The sequence below is a fragment of the Equus caballus genome, chromosome 8 (genome assembly GCF_041296265.1).
Source record: "Equus caballus isolate H_3958 breed thoroughbred chromosome 8, TB-T2T, whole genome shotgun sequence".
Classification (NCBI taxonomy): domain Eukaryota; kingdom Metazoa; phylum Chordata; class Mammalia; order Perissodactyla; family Equidae; genus Equus; species Equus caballus.
Window position 1 is genome coordinate 61,164,265 of NC_091691.1, and position 26,131 is coordinate 61,190,395.

Here is a 26,131-nt window from a genome sequence, read left to right on the forward strand (position 1 = left end):
CCGGCGCCAGCCGGGTGGCATAGTAAAGTTCACACACTCCACTTCGGCAGCGTGGGGTTCACAGGTTCGGATCCCAGGCACAGACCTACACATTACTTGTCAAGCCACACTGTGGCTGCATCCCACAAAAAATAGAGGAAGACTAGCACAGATGTTAGCTCACCAACAATCTTCCTCAGGAGGGGCCGGCCCGGTGGCGCAGCTGTTAAGTTCACATGTTCCACTTCTTGGCCGCCCGGGGTTTGCCAGTTCGGATCCTGGGTGCGGACATGGCACCGCTTGGTAAAAGCCATGCTGTGGTAGGCCTCCCACATATAAAGTAGAGGAAGACGGGCACGAATGTTAGCTCAGGGCCAGGCTTCCTCAGCAAAAAAGAGGAGGACTTGCAGTAGTTAGCTCAGGGCTAATTTTCCTCAAAAAAAAAAAAAAAAACCAATCTTCCTCAAGCAAAAAGAGGTACACTGGCAACAGATGTTAGCTCAGGGCCAATCTTCCTCACACAAAAAAACTGAACATCTTTCTTTCTCATTCCATGTCTCATATGATTTGCAAGAAGTAACTATTGTTACAAGCTTAGTATTAGTGTGTGTCATTTCTGTCTCTCCATATTTTATATATATGTCATATTTGTGCTTATATACTAAATACATTTTTAAAAAATACACATACTTTTTCATACACAAATTGTATCATATAGAGCATTCTTTACCTTGCTTTTTTAACTTAATATCATGGACATCTTTCCAAGGCATCTACATCTCTCATTTCTTTTGAAGCTACAGTGTATTCTTAATATAATTTATTAAGAGTCTCCAATTGATTAATTCTGCTTCATACTTTTGTGACTACAAAAAAAGTTTCAATAAACACCTTTGTAAAAACATTTTGAGTAATTATACAAAGATTTATATTAGACACATTTCTGGAAGTAGAATCACTTCTACTTCCAGAGTTAATGAAAGCTATGCATATACTTCAAATTCTAATCAATATAGCCAAACTACTACAAAAAAAGTAGTAGCAATACAAATTGTCATCAACAGGGAATGAAAGTGGATGTTTTCCACTTTACTCAGCCAAAAATCATTTTCAAGAATTTTTACCTCTTTAATGAAAAAAAAATGACATTTTGTTCCTCAACATACATTTCCTTAATAGTAAGGCTGTTAAACTTTCATACGTTTAAGGGTCTTTGTACTTTTTCTGTGAATTGCCTGTTTATATCCTTTTGTGAATGGGTTTTTGTGATTATCTGGTTTGTAAGAGCCCTTTGTACACTTAATCAATATTAGGCCTTTGTCATACATTTGCAAATAGTATTTCCCAGTTTTTGACATGAAAGAGTTTATTCTTTAGTCCTCAAGCATACCATCTTAGCCCTTATGGCTTCAAGATATTGCATCAAACTAAAAAAGGATGTTATCATTCCTAGATTTTAAAAAACCCTACATTTCTTCTAGGTTTTTTGGGGTTTGTTTTTTCATATTATAACTTAATCAAGCTATAATTATATTATCATGTAATGAATAAGATAAGGAATCCAACCCCAAACAACTAGTTAGATGTCACATATCATTCAGCAAATAACGTAACACTCCCCATGAATTTTAAAGGACATCTAATCATATGTAGTAGTTAAATTCTCATTCTATTTCACTAGTCTGTCTATTCTTATCACCGTAAACAGTTTTAATTTCTGTAGCCTTATGATACATTTCAATATCAAGAGCAGGTAATTATAATTACTTCTATTTTGGAATTTTATTTGGGCTTCTCAATAGAGTTTCAGTTTTTTTCTTTAAGTCCTATAAATTTCTTAAGTTTATTGCTAGCACACACATGCACATATATACAGTATAAAAACATATTTATTTCTTTAATTACCTATGAAACGTCATTAAACTGCAACACTTGGACAGGCATCAATCCTGGACATTCTCTCTCCCTCTCTCTCTCTTTTTTTTTTTTGGTGAGGAAGATTGGCCCTGGGCTAACATCTGTTGCCAATCCTCCTCTTTTTGCTTGAGGAAGATTGTCACTGAGGTAATATCTGTGCCAATCTTCCTATATTTTGTACGTGGGATGCCACCAGAGCATATCTTGATAAGCAGTGCAAAGGTCCACGCCCGGGATCTGAACCCGTGAACTCCACGTCACCAAAGTGGAGCACACGAACTTAACCAATATGCCACTGGGCCAGCCCCAATCCAGGACATTCTTATTAAGATAAGGAATATAGCCTGGATATCTTTGATGGTGCATAAATGATTCTAATGTACAATCCAGCTGAGAAGCAGCAGAGCAAACCCTCAGCATTCTCAAAGTTAACACTCAAGGACTGAATAATTCAGGAGAGATCTGGAAGTCCATGGCATATATTAATTTAGCTGAAGCAAAATTCGACTCTTGCATCCAGCTGTTTGAGAAAGCATCAATTTGCAGAGCTGAACACCCTACATTCATATCTCACTGCAACTTTGCTCTTCATTAGTCCCTGTCTCTTATAGTGACACCTAAAGTAGAAAAAGCATTGCTTTGAAACAAAAAAATGGCCCTGAAAAGAAGACTGACAACTCCCATCAGTGTTGATGGAAGAAAAATGAAAGAATTTCACAAAGTGATAGTTTTATCCAGAAAGCAGAGGCTTTGAATGAGTTGAAGAATAAAATTTTATTTTAGTGGTAGTTCATATCTATGATACGATAAGCCTATTATATATGCTCTGTATGGAACTAAGGAAAAAAACCTGTGATACCACTTCAACAAGAACTCTAGCCTATGAACTTTGCCCACAACCAAGATATAATTTTAACAAAAGCTGAAAAGGCAACATTAACTTAAAATATGAGGATAAAAATAGGGGGAAAAAATCATCTGAAGAAAGGGCTTCAATAAACACTCCCATAAAAACACAGTTGCACAAGCTTAACTGAATCAAAGCTCAAGGACAGCTCCAAGAGTTTTTCTTTGCATAATTGTGAAGTTAACAGGAAAGGTGCTATCAGCTGATCAATTTACCACAGAAACAGTTCCTCCCAAGCTGGAGAAACGTACAAAAACTGCTACTATTACTATCCTTGAGAAACTGATTTATTGTATTGAAATGCAGTAACAGACAAAATGGGCTACAAGACGAGAATAAATGTCCAACACAGAAACACAGACACAGGTACAGGAAAAGCATCATGTCTTAAGCACCAAAGGCAAACATACTATAATGTGGTGGGAAATGTGGCACGTTTTTTTTTTTTTTTTAAGATTTTATTTTTTCCCTTTTTCTCCCCAAAGCCCCCCAGTACATAGTTGTATATTCTTCGTTGTGGGTCCTTCTAGTTGTGGCATGTGGGACGCTGCCTCAGCATGGTTTGATGAGCAGTGCCATGTCCGCACCCAGGATTCAAACCAACGAAACACTGGGCCGCCTGAGCGGAGTGTGCGAACTTAACCACTCAGCCATGGGGCAAGCCCCCAATGTGGCATGTTTTATCGTTAAGCTAGGTTTGCTCTGTCATGTTGAGAACCCCAGGGGCTAACACAAGAATAAGATCCACTCGCTCATAAACTTGCAGTCCAAAAAATAAAGTCAAAGCACAACTCTATTTCCTCAGGCCTCACAGGTGTCTTTTGCTATGAGACAGGAAAACCTAGGAAAAACAATTCATGAATGCCAACAGTATGTAACTCAGTTCCCTATCCTCAAGATGAGTGCATTTTTCACAATATTACACAGCCTTTCTAGTTAACAAAATACATAAATATAATCATTCGTTAAAATTTAACATAGATTTATACACATTATGCCTAGTAGTCTTAGCTTTCACGTTATCTCAAAGAAATATCTGAAAGGTACAGCAGAAAAGGCCATTTCTTGGGAAATGTACCACCACTAGCCCCTGCCGTCTCACCCCAAAGCAACAAACGATAATAAGTTTCCTAGAATTTCATGATAAAATAAATCATCCAGGTTCGGGGGGAAAAAAGTGAAAACAAAGAGTTGTAATGAAAGAGAACAATGACAGAAAATAACAAGGTTACAATGCAGACAGAAGAATTTGCTCTAAAGAAATTCTATTCAAGCTCCTAAACCATAAATTCCTTTTATATTCACTGATAATCTCTAGGTGGAAAAACAGAGCAATATATTCAAACCCAAGTTAAGATTATTTATTATAATACAGAACATCAACATACTCAGGAGCCTATATTCATCTATACCAAATAGTTTATGTCTGGCAATTGCTCATACTGGTCAGTGTCGAGGCAGTATGCATTATAAAACATTTTTCAAACCATCCCTTAGCTTAGTTAACTATCTCCTACAGAAGCCTTTTTAGAATAATCAATGGTTCAGATCAAAAAACATTTATAAATCATATACCATGTGCCAAGCCTAGCATTAGGCTTGTTAAGACTTGTCACGTCTTACAGCATATAAGAGAGGGCAGGACAGAGACACTTAGGACAACCTAGGGTACTGCAGATGACTACCTGAAGGATATGACTGACACCAGGATCAGTAAATTAACTGAAGAAAGAGGAAAAAGGGCCACAGTCCAGGAAAAGAACATGAAAAACGTGAAGCAGGACAGAAGGAGGGGTTTAAAAAAAAAAAGAGAGAGATAAGTAAAAAGTTGGAGATATAAAAAGAAAACTGTTTAAGAAGTTAAAAAAAATCCCCCTACTTGTGTTACTGACCGGATAGGAAAATATGGGAGCATCTCAAGCAGTTTCTGCCTTGAGCAAATGAGCAGCTAGCTGATTACAACATAATTTAAGATCACATTCAGATCTCATAATGTAAGAAAGTTTGTTACTTGTTTTTTTCTTTCTTTCTCCCCAAAGGCCCCCAGTACATGGTTGTATACTCTAATTGTAGGTCCTTCTGGCTCTATGTGGGATGCCGCCTCAGCATGGCTTGATGAGCAGTGCTGGGTCCATGCCCGGGATCTGAATGGGCAAAACCCCAGGCTGCCCAAGTGCAGCAAGCAAACTTAACTAGCAGGCCACGCAGCCAGCCCCCATGTAAGTTAGCTATTGATATGTGGATTAAAGGTGCACTGGAAACACCGAAGTAGATAAATCTAAGACAGTTGGCTATACAAACCTAAAGCTCAGGAGAAGTTAAGGCTGGAGACAATTTGAGAGTGAAAATCATGACTGTGAACAGATGACCCAAAATAATGTGTACAGTAAAAAAGTACAGTGACCAAAGCATTAAAACCTTAGGGTACAGTAACATTTAAGGGGCAAACAAAGGAGACGTTTGATTTTGTTCTTTTGTTCTTGAGCATTCATCTAAAAAAATTTGTCTTTAACCATACTTACAAAATTACTACCATTCTTTACAAGTCTGAGTCAATGCAACTTAATAATGTCTGTTGTAAACCTTCAAGGGCAACTATAAGTGAATTACTTTTTCTCCCTTTTGAAATATTCATAATACAGATTTTTTAAATGCTTAAGATGATTTTTTTAATAAGTTCAAACTAGTGAAAATAAGATTAAAACTTCCTGAGTGATTACTCTTTAAGTATCAATTTTATATAAGGAATGATGCACATGCATGTTGCTTTAAATATTGTTATGCTTAAGTCAAAACCTAATTCACAGAAGATGCACAATACATGTTTGTGGTTAATAATAATATAGGCTTAAAATCTGTAAATAAAATAAATTCAGTTTATAAAATACTGCATTTAAAATTAATTCAACAAATTACTAAAATAGCCATGTTATAAATTTCCAAAGGGAAATTCTCCTCTAATTTTATGTTTTGAACACTCAAGAAAAAAGAAATTCTTAAAAAATTATGAAACAATACTAGTTAAGGCAAATACTACACAGTTTCAGTACCTCACTGGTCAACCGTATTAGGAGAGCTGCAGCCTCTGAGTATTTGCCTTGGCTTTTTAATATTTCAGCACTAAGCAATACACATCTTTCAGCCAATACCATATTCCTAAAGAAAAAAGAGTGTAATTAGCACTACAATAATATCTTAGTACGTCATAGTAACCATGCATTCAACCAAAGTTTCCAATTCTAGTTTTCGAGTAAAAAGAAATCCATGTCCTTATTTTCCACTTAATAAAAGGTTAAATAAAAAAACTCCAAAGAATTCTCATAACTCATCAAAACTTTTATCATAATTTTGCAGTAAGAATACAAAGCAAAGTTACATTTCCTGTATGTAAAAAGCTAGAACCTAACTGGTATCTCTAAACCAGCAGCTAGTTAACAAATAAAACTTGCTTTCAACAGGAAGGGATATAAACATTTCACCCATATTTCTTTCTCCTTCCTCACTACAAACTCTGTGTTTCATACTGGCTACTTTTAGAACTATTTGGGTGTTTTCCCTCTGGTACTATCACTGAGGTGTTTCAGCCGGATATGGCATGGGGCCAGTATTGCCGGATTCATTCCTGAGCAAAATCCTCTTTGTAAAAACACACAATTAGTTGATTTTTCTTTGTAGACTACTACCATCAATAATCTAGAATTGAATTATTCATTCTTAAAAATAATAAAAATAAATGAAAACATTCTTACTGTGAAATTACAAGCTGGAATCCTTTTTGGGAAATAGCAGCCAAGTTTTTCTTTTTACCGTGTATCCTTATATCAAAAAAATACCACTTGATTTTAAAATTACAACAAAAGACTACTAACTTGAAGGCCATTCTAAACAGTGCTATTTTTAAAATACAATTTACTACTTTCAAAAATTATTGCAGTAATCTGCCATAAACTTTCTATAAGTTACGATTGTTCTTAGAGGGTTAGTATTTACGAATTTCTAAGAATGTCTGATGAACACAAAAGATTAACTCCTAGTTGCCAGAACCTACTCACATATACTCAGTTCTTAAAGTTTTCTTTAGTAAACTTTATAAACTCTCTTAAATCTTAACACTATTGTTTTACTTATTTATGTTTGATTCCTTACCTATTTCCCCATGGGTCAGTCATTAAATCACAAGGCTACCAAGCCCAGGATGTTATTAACTTGTTTATTCAAGCAACATTTAAAAAACTCATTTGTGCCAGGCAGTGAAGTGCTAAGGATCCAAGTATTTCTATGACACAATCCCTACCTAAAAGGAGAAACTGATATGAAACAGAAAATGACCAGGGTATGACTGACCTTCACTATGATCTGGGGAGAGACAGGAGGGAAGGGATAGATTCATAAAAGAAAAGAAATTTAACAAAATCTTTTAAGGATAAATAGGATCCCCTCAGTTAAAAAGTGGAGCCTGGCATTCTAAGAGGGCATTGCAAAAGTAATATTTATTTCCTGTATTTTAAGAAAATTTATTTATATTTTAGTACTTCTGAGATCAGGGAGCTTCTTAAAATTGATATGGATAAGTAATGTTTCTACTTTATCCCAAAATATCTATTAAATTGATGGTACATCTTACCAACTTAGAATGAAGATTATAAGGTAAATGCATGACAGTAAGTGTGTATTTAGAAAAAGCACATAGTCTGTTTTGGACAGGAGGACAAAGACGGATTGCCAAGGCTTATTTGGCTACCTGGGTCACTAGGTGTCATCCCTTTTCTTTTGCATCATTCTATGTGCATCTCTCCCAAAACTCTTTGAGTTTCATGAAAACAAGGAAAATCTTCTCAAAGACAGAATGCTCAAACTTCTTAAAACTCCTTTACTACTCTGGCTTCCTTGATACCCCACGCACATAGTTTTTATAGTTTTTCCAGCTTTCAAATCTCTCCTTTTCAGAATCCTTCAAGGGTTCCTCTTTCACAGGAGGCTGTTATCTCCTGCCAGAATCTCCAAATACATTCTCAAGTAGATTATATAAAGTAGAAGAGGTAGGATTTGACACTGGCTCCCCCATTTATTAGCTGCATGCCTTTGGGCAAGTTAAACTCTGAAGTTTCCATCTCCTCATCTGTAAAATGGGGATAATAATAGTATCCACCATTTCATAGGCCTATGGTAAAGATTAAGTGAGTTTGTGAAATACTTTCGCACAGTCGTAAATGCTGAGCACTCAATAAATGTTAATTATTAACATCAGTGTTGTGTTGTAAACACATTGCTACGACTGCTATTTCTACTTCAAGAATACTATGAGACAAATTGCCTGTATATCTGTCTTCCAACCCATCCATTCTACACAGAAAAGTCAGATTAATCTTTCTGAAAAGTAACTTTCATTACGTCAAGGCTCTACTCAAATATTCAGTAACTCCCCATTTACCACTACATAAATCTTAACCACAAATTAAAAATACAGTAGTGAGAGTTAGGTTCCCCACACTGATTTTTCTCAAAACACCTTTCCATATACATAAACCCTCTAACCTAGCCAGGACTCTATTCCCTTTCACCAGTAATGCTACATCCAAAATATTATTCCTGCCAAATCATCATTCCCGAAACATTTTCACAGCTATGAAATTCCAGCCACCTTTCTTTCAAGGTCTGTCCTCAAACACTCCATGACGCCTGCTTGGACCGCTTCTGGACCAGACCACAGTCTCCTCACAGGTGCTGAGTTCTAACTCCCAGGAGTTCCACCAGAACTCACTGTGTGTACAAAAGACTTCTCCTTTGCTTCCCTGGACTACGATTTAGCCCCTTGTGTTTTGCCTATTTCACAAGGAAAGTTCAAAATTACTAACTCTTGGCTTAACAGTAGTTAAGGTTAGAGATGGCCCCAAAATAAAAACCACCCTCAATATAACATATAACCTCAACCTTACCTAAAACAAATTCCTAACCACAAACCCAAACACAATAGGAAAGGAAAGGAGGACATAAAAAGACTAATTTTGTAAGATCACCTCACCTTGTCTCTGACTATATTAACTTGATTTGCGAGCTTATCTAAAGTATGAAAAACATAGAACCATTTAATCTAATAACAATATGAATGTCAAAAGTACCTCTAAATGGACAGGACATAAATATTCTAGTCACCTACTTGCAGATATCCCTGTATGTCTGGATTGCTGTATCCATGTAATGTGCAGGATACGGCCTAGGTGCTCCTGGCTGAAGAAAAGCTGATACTGCTGCCATTTCCTAGAGGAAAAGACATTATTTATACGATTTCAAAAGGAGAAATATTCTTGTAGTTTAGCACTCAGAAGCCTAAAAACTGGAATGAAGTTTGCTGGGGTATTTTATATAAGCACATGTATAAAAATGCATGTATAGCCTAATGTGGACTTGAAACATACATTTACAGGCTTTTAGTTTTAAAATTCTCTAGTTAAATTCCAAAGTCCATCATTCAATATTTAAATGAGATTTTCAAGAAGACCTAGTAAACACTTTCAGTTACAGTATATAACTACCAAGTGAGCCTGGCTTAAGATTTCTGCTACCATCTCCTCCCTGTTCTTCCATATTCCTCAATGAGTAGAGAATAAAACAATGATAGGATCATACAGAGAGAGACAAAATAAAGTACATCTCTTTCCAATTTATTGGCTTCCAAATTTGAAAACAAAGGTCACAACAGCTTGCAGTATAAATATTTTCAGCTATTTACACACTCTACAGTTTATATCCTATATCATACAGAGGGCACAAAGACCATTTCTTAGATCTATATTACAGTCAATTTTCTAGGCCTTCTAATTTCATTTTAAAACCCATTCTATTGTTAATAATTCAAATAATATACAATGGTGTTAAAGGATTTAGAAATGAAGATGAAAATACAGGTTTTGGCTTCTTAGTAAAATATCCTATTATATCCATACTTGTAGTCTCACTTAGACAAAGTTTTAATAAAAATTTAACTAGAAATAGTTGAAACTTTCATAAATGGGGGTGGGGGAATTGTTAACGCCAATCCACTTTCAGGACGAATAAACATATTTCTCTGCAACATTTTTTAAAATAGAAAAAAAAAATACAGAAATAATTCTAATTATGTAAAAACTGGGATACTACCTGACAGACTAAAAGTTCCATGATAATATAAACCATATGTTTCAGAATACTTCTGCATCCTGAGTACTCAGCACAGTGTCTGCTCCAAAATTTATTGAATAAACTGAATGAAAATACATCATATTCACGTAATGAAATATTCTACAGCTCTGAAACATCATGTATTCTTAACTATTCATATTTTAAGTAATACACATAATGAATATATATAGGTTCTATATTGTACAAAAAGTATCTAATGTACATTGAATTACTGAATAATATTGTACAAAAAATACATTATATTTACTAAATGTATATACAATCAATAAAAGTGAACTAGGAAAAAATCCTGTAAGAAAAATATGCCCCAAATTCCAAGTTATTTTCCAATTTAACTCTACAAGAAATATCAATATACACATAAATTGACAATTTCTACAGATACAGTAAGAACGTTCAGAATGATCACCCCAAGTGACTGCACAATCTTCGGTAATCATTAAATCATTTCTTACAATCTACAATGGATTACTACATTTTACGAAGATTTTCATTAAGAACTGGAGTAATCTACCTAATCTTCAGTTAGTGTGCTGTTGAGTCTATTACAACTCCTAGCAACCTTGTGTACGGCAGAGAGGAATCCTTCTTAGTCTTTTTGTGCCATCCTCTCATCTTCCGGCACTCTATCAGACAATGGAAGTTCCACTGAAACCTGTCCACGATGGGTGACCCTGCTAGTATCTGAAATACTAGTGGCATAGCTTTCAGCATTATAGCAACATACACTCACCACAGTATGACAAGTGACAGACAGGTGGTGTGGTTCCCTGACTGGGAAACGAACCCCAGCTGCAGCTGCAGCAGTGAGAGCACCAAATCTTAACCGCTAGACCACCAGAGCAAATTAAACTACAAAAAAATTTGTATTTCTCCAAAAGTCCCTATTACTGGTTTTTCTATGACATATATTTTAACTTTCTAGTTATCAGAACTAAATATCTTCTATAATTTTCATCTAAAAAGGCAGACAATATAGTCTGTTCTACAACACATTTTGACCGTATTAATTAGCTAATATGTGAATGGTACATAGGAAAGTGGTATCAGTACAAATAAATCTGTATTCATTTATAAACAATTTTTCTTAGGCAAGGGCATCAAAAATAGCAGAAACAGAATTATAACCTTCAGCAGGAAAGGAAAAAGCCCTGAGCTTAGTCAGCTGTTGTACAAGCAGGAACTTTTTTCACCTGTATGTTAAGAAAATAAAAAATGAATGCCTACACTTTGGTGTGTGTAGACTCTCTCTCCAGAGAAGTGCACCTCCAGCCTTGCACAGCTCTTGGCTCAAGGCAGGTTGCACTTCCTTCCACACTCACCTCCATGGTAACTCCACTCGTTAAGAGCTCCTCCTGCCCATGCCTATCCCCAGCCAGTATTTACATACTGGCTTTATGTATTTTTTTATTCCTTGAGGTAAATACTAGTCATGCTGAGCTGCCTCACTAGACTATACAGATCATCTCCCAAGGTACAGAAACTTTTATGCTCTGGTTACAAAGATACATAGGTTTTAAGAGGACTATCCCAACTCTATTTTTCTCCAATGCCTATCATTTTTAGGGCTGCTTTTATAGACTACAAGGATTTTCAGGTATGCATATATTATGTTATAGTAGATAAGCCCTTCTTCTCAGTGCTAAACTACTTTCTCTCATATAGCTGCTACTAATGCCTCCACCTAAATGGTTTAAATGCAGTATTTATCAGACTGTATATAAAAATGAAAAAGCTTAAGTAACATAAAATCAGAAATGCTTTGCTATACATTTATAAGATTTCACCTATTTGCAAATTTTCAATTTGCAGGCACACTGTGTAATTTTTTTTTTTTTTTTAAAGACTGGCACCTAAGCTAACAACTGTCGTCAATCTTTTTTTTTTCTTCTTCTTCTTCTCCCCAAAGCCCCCCAGTACACAGTTGTATATTCTAGTTGTGAGTGCCTCTGGTTGTGCTATGTGGGACGCCACCTCAGCATGGCCCAATGAGCGGTGCCATATCCGCACCAGGGATCCGAACTGGCAAAATCCTGGGCAGCTGAAGCATAACACGTGAACTTAACCACCTGGCCACGGGGCCAGCCCCTATGTATAATTTTATAATTATAAATTTATACCTATGTTATAAGGTATTAATGAAATAACATTAAGCACTTGTAGTTTCACATTAACTTATATTAGATGACTATAATAAAAGACCAGAGAATGTCTAGCCAAGGACAATTCATATAATTTTTCAAACACTTCTACTCATGAAGATAACATATTTTCAGTTCCTGAACAAAGTTTTTTAAAAGTTAGCTGACTTTTTTCATTAAAAATATTATAGAAATAAAAAGGAACAGTAATATAATTTTCCTATTTTAGCTTTACATTTTTAAGTTAACTATTTTAGTTTTATATATACACACTATTAAAATAAATGAAAACAGATGAGTTTAAACAAGTGTCTACATGATAATTAGCAATAAAGTATCTAGAGTTCTTATATATTTTATTCTTTACACTTGTTTATATGCATACATGTTTTTAAAAGGACTAAGAAGAAAGTAACAGTGCTAGTTTTACTCTCTTCTAAGTAGAGACAGCACATTACAAATATATTTATGACAACTTTTCAAACACATTAAAAGGTTATAAGGCAGTAAAGTACAGAAAATCCTTCTGAAACACCTAGGTTTACCTATTAATTACAAAAACTAACATAGCCAATGCCTACCGATAGCGTACATACATATACAAGGCAGTGTGCTAGGCACTTTAAATGCCTATACCTTATACAATCCTACTGCCATTAGGATTCACATTTTACAGATAAGAAAACTGAGGACTAGAGATGTTCAATAACTTGCTGAAGACGACAGTCTGTCTCACACCAAAGTACATCTTCTTAACCAACAGACAGTCTTCCAACAGAAGAAACATTTCAAGCAACCTAAAATCATTTTTCAAGAGGTCTAAAAGCATCTTCTAAAGAAAAAAACTTTATACTGTGAATATAATAAAGAGTGAAATTCAAATTAAATTTTGAAAATGGACACAGAAATTAGAAGGTACTAATCAAAACTAAGAAATCAACCCTCATACATGACCATGTTTGAATGCACTAGTTTAAGAAAAATCCATCAGCTCAACATAAACTAATTCAAAACCTATAAAGCATTGTATGGTATTTGAGTACCACTTTATCCCTAAGTATTTTGTTCACCATTTCATAAACAGACATTTCTAAATCATTTACAGTAGCAAAAATAAGAAATTATAATAATGTAGAATACCAACCAAGGCACCAGCTGCATAAAGCATTGCTTGATCATTAAGAAAATCTTTCTTTGCAGTATGATAGCAACTGTAAGCCAAATCATAATGCTGCACCAAAAAACATAAGTCAGCCATTTTCCTGATTTGAAGCTCTGGTGCCTCTGGTGGATACCTGTAAATACAAAATAAGGAAGTAATTTATAACTTATAACCCCTAAACCATTAAATATTATGAAATGTCTAACAAGCTGTTCGGCTGTCCAGAACATGAGGAAAACTGATCCTGTTTTACAAGAATTCTACCTCCAAGGAGAGAGTATCATTTCTCAAAGATATCTGGGAACAGTTACATCTTATTTACATAATTTATAGCCCTGTACTGAGAACTTCTCAACAGTAGGCAAGCATTTTCTCCATGGTCAAATTATGAAGGAAATAGTTAATTCCAGGTGACTCACTTTTATATACAACCAGGAAAAAAAAATCCAAAATGAATTTTATTTTCCCTTAAAATAGGATTTTATATTAAACAAAATTTTCTAAACATATGCCATGTCTTAGAATCACTAGACCACACTATTTTAATGGAGAAGAGTTATTAACAAATACTTAATCTAACTCTTATCTTTTGACAAACAGACTCAAAGTAAAGTGATTTTCCCACTTATCTTGCTCATTTTTAGATATCCAATTACTTACAGGGTTTTTTAATTTAATATAATTTGCTTACAGTCATTGTTTTTATCTACCTGAGTTTTGACCAATATAAAATTAAGAAACTAAAGAAATAGTCATTTTCTGCAGAACATCATAGGGTCAAACACTAATCAGAGTTAAACACAGAAAAAAAAAACGAAAATATTTTACTCACAACAATCCAGATGTATTTTTCAGCTCATTAATGCTCTTTTCTGGAACTTTACTGCCACTAAACCATTTTTTAGTTGCAGAAAATAGAGATCGACTCAAACCTTTTCTTGATATTAGCTACGAAAAAAGATTAAATATGTGGACAAATATGAGAATATTTTTTTCTTACATAAAAAAAATTCTAAACAGCTAAAAAGCTTTAAGAGTGAGCAAATGTTCATGTTAACAACATTGATTTAAAGAAAACTGTCCAATACACTGACAAAATCTCTAGTGAAAATATAAGCCTCTTCTAGCATTTAGCAGAATTTCATCACTGAGAGTAGTGTCAATAAATCCTAATATTGGTCTATTATAAAAAGAAAAACTCCAAATACTTTAAATAACTTATACTACTATACTCTCAAGTTTACTATTTATTGAAATTTTAAAAATAGTAATCCAAAAGATTAAATCTTACCTGATCATTTAATTGCCGAATTGTTTTCTCTATATGTGGTAAAAGGCCTCGAAATGTGAACTCTTGTATAAACTGTCGAATTCTATCATGATCAGTAAGGGTTAAACATGCACCATGAATAATTCCAGTATTTGCTTTCTTTGTTTCATGTAACGATGAAGCAGATTTTACATGATCTGGGCCATCAATGCTGTTAGAAGGGTCACCGGATGGGTCCAATTGAAGTGGGTGAGCTCTAAAGTTATTTGGTAAGCCATCTACTGAAAAACAGATCTTTCTTTTACTCTCAGAATGCAACAGAAAATTGTGATATTACTACCATACTGCTAAAGAAAAAGGGAAGAAATATTGGAACCTTTAACTTTCTGTGTATCCTAGAAGTATAAGATATAATAACACTAACAGCTTCCCCCCGAAAATCACAGGGCTTGGGTTAATACTTGTTACACATAACAGAAATTTATAAATTCATGTAAACAAATGAAGAAAAATACAGTGTTAAAATAATATAAAGAATTACTTTTAAATAGCACAACTAAGCAACAAGAAAAATTACAACAAAAAAATTTTAGAGCTATCACTACCAAAACTATAATTTAAAATACAGAAATAAAGCTCTCAAAAGCATGTGAATTTGGGGAATAATTAATGTGGCACATCATATCTTCCCTTGCTTTCCACAAAAATTTAAGGAAATCTGATTTATTACTCATAAATTTTTAAATGTCAAAAAACATCAGACTCAAATGACTCAAATAAAATCTTCAGAGGAAAAGCTAACCTGCCCACTATCTTTTTTCATTATGAAAATTTCCCCCATCTTTTATCTATAAAGATTAGCATGCTTTCACAACAGTGCACATTTCCAATCAAAAGAGAAACTTAGAGAAAATATATCAAGACCTTTGACTTCGTTATCTAATCCATCCAATGAAAGCAAGTTACTATCAGAATTCTTATTTGAAGTTATCGTACAATGGCCATCTTCATATGATTCCTATCAAAATAAAATAAAAGAGCATTAACAGTTATATTTAATCATGTTTAAGACACCACCAAATCCATCAACAACTATGGTTGCTCTGCTAACTGTAAGCCTCATTTATTTGCTACGACTCCTCTCTCCCATTTCTCCAAATTCTTAAATTCTTCCATGTACCTTTTCTATCACTCCAATCCACACCTATTATATTCTTAAATCCCCTTTCACATTCAATCTACTATCCTAATTCTTCTGAATTCAAATGATCTCTTTTACAGTTTATCTGTTTATATGTGATCTGTATATGTCTATGTGAATACTTGTATATGCACCTAAGAAAGGAATAATAGCAAGAGAGATGGACTATTAGACTCAAGCAGGGGAAAACGAGGGATGGTATGGAATCTCCTGGGTCATGGACACAGTGTTAATAGGCTGGAGTCATTCTGAATACATAAAAGTGTTTTGGAAAAATATCCAATGCAATGTTTATTTGTACAAAAGTACTGGTTTCTCAGCCAACAAGAAAAACTTAAAATAAAAATACTCAGACTAATATCGGTAAACATGAGGTATTATTTGGAGAGCCATACTTTGAGAGAAATACATAAACTAGAACTTAATAAGAGGAAAGCAATCAGGACAAGAAACAGTCTGAAACCACCATTTAAGGAAAAGTTGATGGGACCAGCCTGGTGGCGCAGCGGTTAAGTGCACACATTCCACTTCTCAGTGGCCCGGGGTTCGCTGGTTCGGATCCGAGGTGCAGACATGGCACCACTTGGCAAAAACCCATGCTGTGGTAGGCGTCCCACATATAAAATAGAGGAAGATGGGCAAGGATGTTAGCTTAGAGGCCAGTCTTCCTCAGCAAAAAGAGGAGGATTGGCAGTAGTTAGCTCAGGGCTAATCTTCCCCCCCCCCAAAAAAAAAAAAGAAAAGAAAAAATTGGAAAAACTGAGTATATTTAGCCTGGAAAAACATCAAAGGGGACACGGGAGCTAACCTTCTGTATTTTGAAAGCTATCTTAAATGGAAAACTGATATGATCCCCACAGGACTGATCAACTTGGGTTGTTCAGACATGGAATGGGTCACCTGAGAAAATAGTGAGCACTGTCACTAGATGAGGTCATTCAGAGGTTTAAAGGAAATTAAACCATTAAAAGAGAGGCTTAATTTGATAACCTTTAACCTATCCTCCAATCCTAGGTTTCCAGGATTCTAAGCTATAGAATTTCTGATACCTCTGTCTTCTGTTAAAAGTCCTCAAACTGGACAATCTGACTTACGTGGCCCTTCCCAACCTTAGATGGCTGGACTCTAAACTGAATACATCAATACCATTCCTATTCTAAGTGTGACTCTGAAAGACCATTTTAAAAAATAAAGTTCCTTCACATCCAGCTGGTTCTTTTTTTCTCAGACACTTTTCTCTAGCATTATCTTTAAAAAGGTCAGCAATTATCTCAGTATTAAAATGAGTAAAATATCAGTATACCACTGTATCTGGACAGTATTAAAATGAGTAAAATATCAGTATACCACTGTATCTGGATAAAAATTCCATATATGACAGAAATAAAGCAACTAAATTATTAAACAATATTTATATTAGAATATCAAATATTACATAAACTTTATTATAATTGACATTTTTTTTAAAAATCACATAAAGAGTACATAATGTAGTTTAATTGTACAAAATATAAATAAATTTTCTATTTACTTAAGAAGTCCTCCTTCTAAGATCTGATCGGTGGTTACCAGGGAAAAGGGGGGGTGGGGGGAGGGTACGGAGGGGGAAGTGGTGTACCCACAACATGACTAACAAAAAAGTACAACTGAAATCTCACAAGGTTGTAATCTATCATAACATTAATAAAAAAAAAAAAAAAATAGACTAACTAAACTCTCCAAAAAAAAAGAAGTCCTCCTTCTAAACAAGAAACAGTCAACTCTTAATTATCTGAACTAAGCATAGGAACTTGGCATTCAGGTACTACCAAGTCACATACAATTCTATCTTAAAAATTTGACAGTGTGAAACCTTACATTCACCCACTTCGGCCAACAGACAACAATTAACAGTCGTCTAGAATTCCAGATTAAGAAAAGAGTAGATTAGGAAGAAATACTACTTCCTCAAAATTCAGAAGGAAAAGAAATCAGAGGAAAGTTAGGGAAAAAAGCCCACCCACCTAAAAAGTATGAGCTCCAAAAGGTGGCCATAAGAACAGCATGGTGAAAATGAAGGAAGGCAACCCCAGAGCATGTGGATAATAAAGAATTGACTGTAAGCATTCATAACAAATATACAAGTCAAAAGTCCTATTCTCTACATGTCTACCCAATCTAATTCAATTCTTCTTGTGTAATTTACTTTTCTTTCATCTTTTAAGAAAAAGATAATTAACAGTGATATTATATACGTGAAAGGAATATACATAAGGGATTAACTTAGAAACAGCTTTTGCACCACTGATTTAAGAGCTCACATCCTGACGGATCAAAACTAGCCAGATACCACAAAATAAATATTAGTAATTTTACTAGTTAAACCAAGACATAAAAAATTCTACAGTGACACCATTATGTCATAAAACTGAAACACAGCTTTTGCGGTTTGCTTCATTGTTTTTTTTTTACATATACCTGGTTTTGAATACTATTTTTCTGGAGATACTGACTCCAAGGATCTGGTATCTGTTCATCTGATGCTCGATTAGATGTTCGAGAATTAATTTTAAGTAAATAGCAACCCTGAGTTCCATATTTCTGTTTCATTTCTTCATAAATTGACTCAGCTCTAAAAAAAATGGAAAAAAGTTTGTAATAAATGAGGAGATCTTAGAAAATGATAAATATTAAAATAACACAAAAACAATGCAAAAATAGTCCCCAAAAGGCAGAACAGAAAATTAGAGAGAGAATAATAAAAAAATTAAAGATCGTGATCCTAACTGAACTTTAGCTAGCTTAGATATCACCTTAAAGCAGTTACCAAAGTATGCTTCCTGGAATAAAATGTGGAAGGTACTCCTATGTTATTCAAAGAGAAAGTTCTGAGGGTCAGACTAGTTTGGGGAACTACAGTAAACAAAGCCAAACAGTTTCTTTGCGGCAGACCATCAGGAAGCCTTCCATTCGCTGACGTGCACTATGAATTTCTAAAGAGTTGTTTCAAACTTAGAGATCAGGAACTCCTTCAACTATGAGAACTAGTCTTCAGGAAATACGACTTTGGGAAATACTGTCTTAGAGAACAGACACTTATCGAAAAACGTTAACTGCTAAAACAGAATGCACCCCAAAACTTACAAAACATCTTTCATTGCCATAGTTTACCGTTCCCTTAGCTGTCTCCAAAGGAATACAGTTCAAAGGAATAACAGGAGGGAGAAAACTCAAGAAAAGCAGCCAAGGTATTCATTACATAAAAATCCACCCGTTTTTCTTGCAAAATTTATAATAGCTAGATCCATGAGCTATATCTCAGATGCAACAAGAAGCATATTGATTTCCTTTAAGTTAACTCAACTTGCTAGTTGGTGGAAGATAAGCTAATTCCAATAATAAGACAACATTCTAATGAAAAATGAAATTTTGATACATAAGCTAACCCAGTTTAAAAAACAGGTAGTTTTTTAGTCAATCAGCCATCTGGTGCCAAAAAACACATGGAAAATCTTATATCATATTCAAATGTACATGCAAATATTACACAACTAACAAGCCTAGCAAACAAATCATATTACACACTATAAAATTAAGGTTGGATATGTAAAATAGTTATAAATTTGTATAAACACAGATATAAGTATATATATATGTATATATACTCTAGAATAATAAACTAAACTGCTCACTTTACCAATGTTTCTGCTAAACATAAGAACCACTGATCTAATACTTGAATTACCACTTAAATATCCCAGTTACAACCATTCAATACGGAAAATATACACAAAATTTAACTGATAGAAACTAAGTTTAATAGCTAGTTCAAATTATTTCTATTTATATAGTACACTTTATCCAACAGGGTGCAGACTGTTTATGATTTCAAAAAATCCTAAAGATTAGTAATCCTCAGAATAATTCTTTGGTTTTATAGAGGAGAATGTATTAAAAAATGATGATCTGTGCTCAGAACAAGAGTAAGAAATGATTACTTAATTGCACACCCTAAATAGCATTATCAAAACAAGAGTTTGAAACAAAAGATTAATTTGATCCACATCTTGAAGCAAAATTCAAAATAAACTCCAAAGCCATAAACATAAAATTGCTTTTAATGTTATCTTATTTTTCAAAAACTTATTCTATTTTTAAATATAAGTAATTCACTTATCCCAAAGATAAGAGGTCTACAGCAAATCACTAATAAGAAATATTAAAGGGTTGAACATAAAGAAATGTTTGGATGTTTTCTGAGAATGTGAAAAATATCAAGGCTAAAAATAAAAAGTGACAAGAGAGCGAAGAGTGAAAAAGAAGTGCCTACGAGCAACAGCCAGGAAGTGAAAAGTTAGAGAAAAACTAGGAAGAAGAAAAGACAAAAAATGAGAAATAATTTTATATAAAGTGAGAAATAACAGCAAAGGCCTAGAGGTGTAAAATAGTAAGCACTTTTGTACAAAAATTGTAGTAATAAAGATATATATTTAAAGGAAAGTTTGGGGAAGCATATGAAATCTAATATAAAATGACTTAGGTGTTGAATATAACTGGAATAAAAAATACAGTTAAACGTTTTATTAATAAATTTTTACACTCTTGGATGAAAAATATATCTAAAATTTAAACAAGCCATGTCCAAATTAATGTTAAATCATTTAATGGGAAACCATTTTAAAATAAAGCTTACCTCTGTTCATCTCCTGCACTTACATCATGTAAAAGTACATAATATTTAAGTGTATTTGGGATAAACCACTTGGGGTAAGAATAGTCACTGTTGTGCTGAATTCGATGCTGTTCTTGCGACAACTTTGAAAACTGTTCCACAGGTTCAGCTTCACTAGAGGATGCTACCAACATACCTTGTAAACCGTATTATTAAGGTAATTACCACTTATCACTCAATGATAAATACTATCCTATTAAAACAAACTTTAGGAAGATATTTTCTGAGCTAAAAAAAAATCTGATTGCATAGGTTTTCACCACAAGCACAAAATACTATCTCCAACACATCTAAGTAATTCAAGGTTTTAAATCTTAAAGATTTTTTGCTGACAGTTTTTCAGGTCATTTACATATACAATAAGGAAATCCATAAAAATAAAAATGGACAATACCAAAATTGTACAATTATCAACATAATGAACAATTCTGCTGAGTACTGCTCCTCTCCATTCTATCTCACTGCAGTTTCATACTCTATCTTATCTCTTAACTTTTCTCTGCAACCTCATTAAGAAAACTAAAAAACCACAACTGTCAAAGAAGGTTAATAGCTATAAAACAGGTTACTAAAAAGATAGAAAACTGTCTTTAAATATGAGCTTTTGCATAAGCAATCAATTTTGACTGCAATCAGCAAAAGCAGTTAAAAGTGACAGTTTACATTTTCTCTTTCTAAAATGGCTTAAAAACTTATTAAGCATGAAATCTCTAAGGTGGGGGATAAAGAAAAACAATAAGCAAACCCTCAGTATTCCTATTTTCTCTTTTTTTTTAAAAGGTTTTTTTTTCTTTCTGCTTTTTCTCCCCCAACTCTCCCAGTATGCAGTATTATATTTTAGTTGTGGGTCCTTCTAGTTGTGGCATGTGGGACGCCATCTCAGTGTGGTGTGACGAAATGGTGCCACGTCTGCGCCCAGGATCCAAACCAGCAAAACCCTGGGCCGCCACAGCTGAGCACAGGAACTTAACCACTCCGCCATGGGGCCAGCCCCAGTATTCTTATTTTCTAATCAAAATTAATTTATTACATCAGTCCTGTATCTGAGACACCATTTAACAAAAATAATAACAAAAACTTGAAATAGCAACAATAAAAAATAATTTTTCCATTCTCTACATCCTCTCAACAATTTTGCCTTTATATAACTATTTCTGAGATTAATAATTTCCAAAACATTTGATTTTTTTCATTGTGGTCATAATAGTTCACAACATTGTGAAATTTCAGTTGTATATTATTCATCAGACTCCATATAAATGTGCTCCTTCACCCCTTGTGTCCACTCCCCAACCCCTGATAACCACTAAGCTCTTCTCTTTGTCCATAAGTTTATCTTCCACAAATGAGTGAAATGAAAAGGTGTTTGTCCTTCTCTGTCTGGCTTATTTTCCTTACCAAAGCATTTGATTTTAAGAGAACATTAAGGTCAAAGGATACATGCTAAATAGTGGTTCAGAAATTCATGATCTGATGCTGGCATTGACTGAAGAAAGGTCTCTCTATAGGACTCAAACCATGGAGTAGTAGCTAAAATTAACAACATAAAAAAACAGTTAAAATTCCTCAATAGAATCAGTTTACAACAGACAAAATTTCAAGTCCGTATTCCTAAAAGTCTTAAAAAATAATTTCTAGCTACAAACAAGCATTTTTCACTCATGCTTAAAGATATGTAACAAGCATGTTTCACCTGTGCTTTAATATATATATGTGATACGTGTGACACATAAAGCCATACGAATACATTCATACACAGGAGTATATATATTTGCAAAAATAGAATTGACATTCTCAAACCTACACAATGATCCCACAACTTACTCATTAATGCTTTAAGTATTAATTACGTGAGCGAAAGGATTTTAGAACTGAAGTTTTGTGCCCCTGCCACTAGTCATGTCGTCATAACTAGCTCCTTTTCATAAATGATATCATTTCAGAACAGTGGTTCTCAACTAAGAGTGATTCTGACCCCCAGGAAACAGCTGGCAATGTCTGGAGATACTTTGGGTTGTCACAACTAGAGGTGGGGAGGAGGGTCCTACTGACATCTAGGAAAAGATGTCAGGAATGATGCAAAACATCCCACAAGGAACAGAACAAGACAGCCTCCCACAACAAATTATCTGGCTCAATGTCAGTAGTGCTGAGGCTGACAAACCCTACTTCATAACTTGATTACTTGAATATGACAGTAACAAAACCTCTTTAAATAGAACTTCAAAGCATACTTACCTTATAATCAAATACACAGAACTGTATTTTCACTTCTTGTATACAGGTATATAAAGTGATTCTTAAAATGTCAAATCTCTCTTGCTCCATGCTAAGTATTTTACATTACAACTATTCTAACTTTTTTTTATTTGGACTTAGTCATTTCACTAGGTGTAAGCAGAGTACCTAATTCAGTTTTACTAAAAGAACACTACATTCTTAGTGACCTATGCTGATTATGAAACTTTATGTACTTTTTGTTTTCATCTTAATCACTGAAAACAGAGCAAATATATTTTCTGTTTACATTATATTACTACATTAAACGACTGGGAAAGTTGAAGAAAAAAAGCTATTCATCTTGACCAATAGTGTATCTAACCTGTTGCCATATATACAAAAAATTTTAATTCCAACAAATGTCTTATGAGAATAACCCATATATCATTTACGAGGGATACCACCGTAACAATTTCACATTCATTGTTACAGAATAGGAAACACACTCCCACAAATATCATCTTTATGAAAAATGGCAAAAATTGAAGGATGAATGACACAGACTAGACTGTTAGAATAACAAAATCAATTTTCTTACCAACCATTAAATATATCCCCCCAAATCAGTTAAAATTGGTCTCTGCCTAGAAAATTAATGTATATTTTCATTTAGTACAATGACAAGAAAAGAAAGATAACGAAAAAAAGATAGATAATGAAAACTTTGGTTAAATAGGAAGGAACCTCCACAGATATGGGGAAATGACTTTGTCAACTTTAATTATTTTTCTATTTACTTCATTGCTTCCATGCTGCTTAAATTTAACAAATAACAGCTAAGTTGTAGACATATGAAAAGGGGTTTGTTTCACGGTGGGCTGGAGAGTTCTGAATAAATAAATTAGATCTTCCAAAACAGCTATTCACTGCAACACTATCTTTAATAAAAGACTAGGAAACCCACATGTCCATCAGGAGGGGACTAGTTAAATAAACTATGGTACATCTATTAAATGGTTGCACCATGCAGCTCTAAGAGAAAGGGGGAACTCTCCATATATTACTATGAAGTGCTCTCCGGGATTTGTTGTTAAGTGAAAAAAGGCAACAACAGAAAAGTATGCATTTTTGTATAAGAAAGGGAAGAAAATATGAAGAGGCACATCTGTATTTGTGTATGGTGTCAAAGAGAAACAATAGAAGGATAAATCTAATAAATTTCATTATATATAAGGGAGAGAAGGGAGGTGAAAGGGGAGGGGGAATGGACAGAAGCTAGACCTCTGTGAATGTACCTTGTTCTATAGCTTTGACTTTGGAACTAAATAAATGTCTGCATAACTAAAAATAAAATTAAATCAAAAGGAAAAAGCAAGTACACACACGTACAAGTTCTTAAAGTGAAATAATACTTTCTAAATACTGGTGCAAGAAGACCCTGGGTACTGAACTAAGGATACATATGAGGAGCCAAGGAAAGATTTAAAAACATACTATATGGCAGAAGTGGGTTTTATCCTTCAGGTAGGTCACATTTAGGTTGACAGGGTAAGTTTTCCCTGCAGCCACCTGTTTTCCTTGAGAGGTTAATTAAGAACTCCTCTTTCAGTTTTTTTATATGCCAATAAATCAAGGGCATCCTTCTACTTTTTTGCTTTTTCAAATGACACTTTTGCAGAAAGTGGAAAAAGTGATAGTTTTTAAATTTTTTATGTGAACAAAGACTTTAACATTTATTAACAACTCTCGCCCCTTAAAATTCTCTTATACTGGGACCGGCCTGGTGGCACAGAGGTTAAGTTCACATGTTCCACTTTTTGGTGGCCCGAGGTTCACCCATTCAGATCCCGGGTGTGGACATGGCACCACTTGGCAAAAGCCATGCTGTGGTAGGCATCCCACATATAAAGTAGAGGAAGATGGGCACTGATGTTAGCTCAGGGTCAGTCTTCCTCAGCAAAAAGAAGAGGATTGGCAGTAGTAAGCTCAGGGCTAATCTTCCTCAAAAAAAAAAAACCTCATACTTACTTTGGGATGAAATCAGTATTTTGCTCATACCGCTTTCCATCTCTACAGGTTCTCTGTTCAGAATTGAAACTGGAACCATGTTACCCTACCAGTTAAAGCTTCTCTAGGCAGAATGTACTTTGTCTTGGTTACGAAGGGTAAGGAAGGCAGCTAAAAGCTGAAAAATGACATAATGCTCTATCCTCCACTCACACTCACAAAATGCAGCATTCTTTCCCCGTCTCTTCTTTGTTTCCTTCTCAGTGCCAGTAACTTGGGACACAGAGTTATTAGTGTTCCCAATCCACATCTCACAAGGGCTGCCAGTAGTGAGCTAGACCTCAAGCAACTCTGATCCTCATCCTATTGAAACTAAATATATTTAGTAACTCCAAATCTGCAAGTTAAAAAGACTGAATATCCTAAACATAGACATCACCTGTAAATCACATATTTTCCCTTCTTAATCATTCATAAAAGGCGAAAGTGCCAGAAAATCACTATTCAGACTAAACAAAAAAGCACTAAGAAATACTAACAAATTCTACATAATGTTGGCACTTATGACTATGTAACTTTAGATAAACAGGAATAGATATACCAAAACTTAATATATTTTCAAAATGTAAATATTGCAGTAAGGGAAAAGAACTAAATAATTAAATGTTGTATAATTATTTAATTCAGAAAATGCATAGCCTCAAGGTAAAAAATATTTACCAATAAACACTGTGATTATCAGAAAATATGGTTTAATTTAGAGGATCTTAGAATACAAAAACTACAACAAACTAAAACCAGAACTCTTATATGAAATATACGAGCATTTTGCAAATTATAAAAGATCTTAAATAATATTAAGAGCTAAGAAATATTAACCTTGTATTTTAACAATACCTTTGAGAACTATTATTAAGGAAACTCTTTTTCTTCAAGATTGGCACCTGAGCTAACATCTGTTGCTAATCTTCTTTTGTTTTTTCTTCTGCCCCCCAAAAATATATTCTAGTTGTAGGTCCTTCTGGTTGTGCTATGTGGGACACCGCCTCAGCATGGCCTGATGCCATATCTGCACCTGGGATATGAACAACCCAAACTACAGGCCACCGAAGAGGAGCGTGCAAACTTAACCACTCGGCCAGGGGCCAGCCCAGGAAACTATTTCTCATCAAATGTTTTCAGAAAAATCAGCAAAAATCAAAGTATTCTAAAGAGATGAGAATCATGATTACTTATTCCCAATTTTTTAATTTCTCAGACACCAGAGTGGAAGATATTTAAAAAAATAAATTGTTCTCTTTTGAAACTATATTCCTTTTAACCCTCAGTATATCAGGAAAAAAGTCATGGTCACTTACCATCTGAATCTAACCGACCCTTAATATTTCACTGTATTTTTAATTCACTTTACAAATTATTTACAGAATTAGGAATAAA

General features: G+C 34.2%; 1 protein-coding gene across 6 annotated transcripts in view; it reads right to left on the reverse strand.

Annotated features, from left to right (window-relative positions):
* Positions 1–26,131, reverse strand: part of TRAPPC8 (trafficking protein particle complex subunit 8) — an 82,912-nt gene that overhangs the window by 44,373 nt on the left and 12,408 nt on the right. For 3 of the 6 annotated variants that reach the window (XM_001495283.7, XM_023647612.2, XM_070220858.1), the window contains 9 exons: positions 21,908–21,997; positions 20,429–20,603; positions 18,214–18,367; positions 15,480–15,573; positions 14,577–14,833; positions 14,118–14,233; positions 13,268–13,418; positions 8,961–9,061; positions 5,854–5,959 (listed from right to left, as the gene is read on the reverse strand). In XM_001495283.7, coding sequence (XP_001495333.3) covers positions 5,854–5,959; positions 8,961–9,061; positions 13,268–13,418; positions 14,118–14,233; positions 14,577–14,833; positions 15,480–15,573; positions 18,214–18,367; positions 20,429–20,603; positions 21,908–21,997 — 1,244 coding nt within the window. Of the gene's footprint in view, positions 1–5,853; positions 5,960–8,960; positions 9,062–13,267; positions 13,419–14,117; positions 14,234–14,576; positions 14,837–15,479; positions 15,574–18,213; positions 18,368–20,428; positions 20,604–21,907; positions 21,998–26,131 lie in introns of all 6 variants that reach the window. The other 3 variants (XM_005612820.4, XM_023647613.2, XM_023647611.2) reach the window with 1 other exon arrangement.